This window comes from Micropterus dolomieu, linkage group LG09 (genome assembly GCF_021292245.1).
Source record: "Micropterus dolomieu isolate WLL.071019.BEF.003 ecotype Adirondacks linkage group LG09, ASM2129224v1, whole genome shotgun sequence".
Classification (NCBI taxonomy): Eukaryota; Metazoa; Chordata; class Actinopteri; order Centrarchiformes; family Centrarchidae; genus Micropterus; species Micropterus dolomieu.
Genome location: NC_060158.1, coordinates 22,176,606 through 22,179,161, shown reverse-complemented (window position 1 = coordinate 22,179,161; position 2,556 = coordinate 22,176,606). Strand labels below are relative to the sequence as shown.

The following is a 2,556-nucleotide window of genomic DNA, read 5'->3' as shown; positions in this document are numbered from 1 at the left end:
GAGAGAGAGAGAGACACAAAAAGCTTGGGTGATCAGTGGCACCGGGTAAGGAGCAACGACAATCAAGCCGGGGTTGACTGGAGAACCGGGGTAGAAGTGCTGTCAGAGATGAAGCTGATTGCTGGCAGGTGTGGCAGGCAGACGAGGTGGCTGATGAGATGCAGGTGCGGGTCGTTGGCTGGGCTCAGGAGCGGAGGGAGAGAGAGAGAGAGAGAGCACACGCAGAGGAGGAGACACAGGGAGGCAGGCAGAGTACAGGAAAAAAACCAGGGAAAACAGAATCACAAACAAAAAAAGGAGAAAAAAACCAGGACAGGTTTTTCAAGTATTGTTTTAAGGAATATGGAAGAGCTATATTTACACCTTTAAAGTGTTATGGGGCTTACACTTGTGTGGTTAACAAATGATCCTTTGAGAGAGTTAATGTCTAACACTACATAAAAGTGTTAAGAAAAACTAACACTTGTCGGTGTTACAAAGTGTTATATTTTAAATTTTAACTCCATAAACGAGTAAAAAAAATTAGTGTTAAGGTAACACTCCAAAAGAGTTAAATTAACACTCTGTGGTGTGGACCCATACAGAGCCTCTAAAAGTGTTAAAATCAACTCTGACCGTGTTAATTTGGGTATTCTTTGTTTAATCCATACACATCCTGATATTACACCAAGGGTATCTTGCCTGCTCCATATGTTGTGCTTTGTTGAATATGGGTCACCTTACAGCCTCTCTTGTTTGTCAGCGAGGCCCTCTCTTGGCCAATTTGATCTTCTGTCTATATATCCATCATACATAGTTAGGACCTAGAAACACCAAACTGACATCATCAACTGACACACACGGATTGATGAGTTGTTTGATCTCCCTTCATGTCAAAAATTGCTCTTAAACACAACACAAAGACTATATATGAGATTATATGCTAATGATTTTTCTTTGAGAGATCCTCTTAAAACTAGCTATGTGTCTGTCCTTCATTTTCATATTATTCCAAGTTAATAATCCCTGCAGTGCCGGCAAAATACTGTAAAAACAATCAACATAATATGGTTACGTTTAAATGAGAATTTTTTTAATGGAAAAACTCACAAGCAAGCTATATTAATAATATACGTCTTATATAGTACATGGTATATTGAAATATATAACAGTATATTCTGTCTTTGCCTACTGTACATACAATATTACATATATCAGCAATTTACTAAAGTGCGTCAATAAAAGTCAAATATTGTGTCTTAAGAACTTGTGCATGGATATAAATATGAAACAACAATGTGCAGTAGTAATTTCAATAATATGCCTTTTTTTAATAACAAAAAACACATTAAATAATTATGCATTTTACTGTATTCTGAATTGTATAACTTTTTAATAAATTCAAGAAGTGTGGCAATTTTTTTCACTGGTTTACTTTTTTTTTCTTGCAGCAAACAAAGACCAGCCTACATAATGCATACACAGGTGCTGCCAGACTGGGGACTCCCGCCAAAAGAAAGATGACCGCATATATCCATGAAGGGTATGGGACTGATGCCAGAGATGGAAACTCCTCCTGTAAACCACAAAACAAATTGTTGTTATCATAAAAATACTTGATACATCATATTGTACAGCGAGGCATGATCAGAAAAAAAGGCACCAAAAGGATGGATGCTGATGCTGAGATCAGAACTGATAACACCAAACTATAAATGACCACAGATACTTTCATGAGATTGTGTGCTTACAGCGTTGGGATCCCAGACTAAATAGGTGAGCTCTTCTTGTGCTTGTGTCACTAGGTAGAATACTAAAATAACCACAACGATTAGAGGACTGATGAACCTCCATGAAACCTGCCAGAAGATGGAGGGTTTACGTCCGATCATGAACTCCAAGTCCTTATTGAATCTGCAACACAAGATTATAGTATACTGTACAACTTACTAACTGTAAATCAGAAAAGTACCTCACTGAGAGTCTATTTTACAACGGTATAGTGGTCAAGATAGCAGTAGCGCATACAGTCCCCTCCAAAAGTATTGGAACAGTAAGGCAAATTCCTCGGTTTTTGTTGTTCACTGAAGACATTTGGGTTCAAAAGATGAGTATGAGACAAGTGTTCAGAGTTTGAGCTTTCATTTCCTGAAATTCACATCAAGATGTGTTAAACAACTCAGGACATACCACCCTTTGTTTGAACCCACCCATTTTTCAAGTGAGCAAATCTATTGGAACATGTGACTGACAGATGTTTCTTGTTGCCCGGGTGTTTCTTGCCTTTTAGGTTGATAGTCCAAACATTAAATAGCTCTGCATGGCATGACTAGTCTAAGTTTTCATCCATGGTTCAAACTTATAAAGACTGCATTTCCTATTAAAGAGGAAAAACCAACATGAGAGCTGTCTATGGGAGAAAAGCAAGCCATTGTCAAGCTGAGAAAAGAAGGAAAATTGACCAGAGCCATTGGACAAATATTGGGCAGAGCAAACACAACAATTTGGAATGTCCTGAAAAAGAAAGAAACCACTGGTGTACTGAGCAACAAACGTCGAACAGGTCGGCCAAAGAAA

General features: G+C 38.2%; 1 protein-coding gene across 1 annotated transcript in view; it reads right to left on the bottom strand.

The window, feature by feature from the left end:
* Positions 1–1,177: 1,177 nt before the first annotated feature.
* The window catches only part of LOC123976233 (sodium-dependent neutral amino acid transporter B(0)AT1-like), a 12,047-nt gene continuing 10,668 nt past the window's right edge, over positions 1,178–2,556 (bottom strand). Inside the window, exons 11-12 of the mRNA XM_046058198.1 lie at positions 1,731–1,893; positions 1,178–1,555 (exon numbers count right to left, since the gene is read on the bottom strand). Coding sequence (XP_045914154.1) covers positions 1,403–1,555; positions 1,731–1,893 — 316 coding nt within the window. The 3' untranslated portion in view covers positions 1,178–1,402. The remainder of the gene's footprint in view (positions 1,556–1,730; positions 1,894–2,556) is intronic.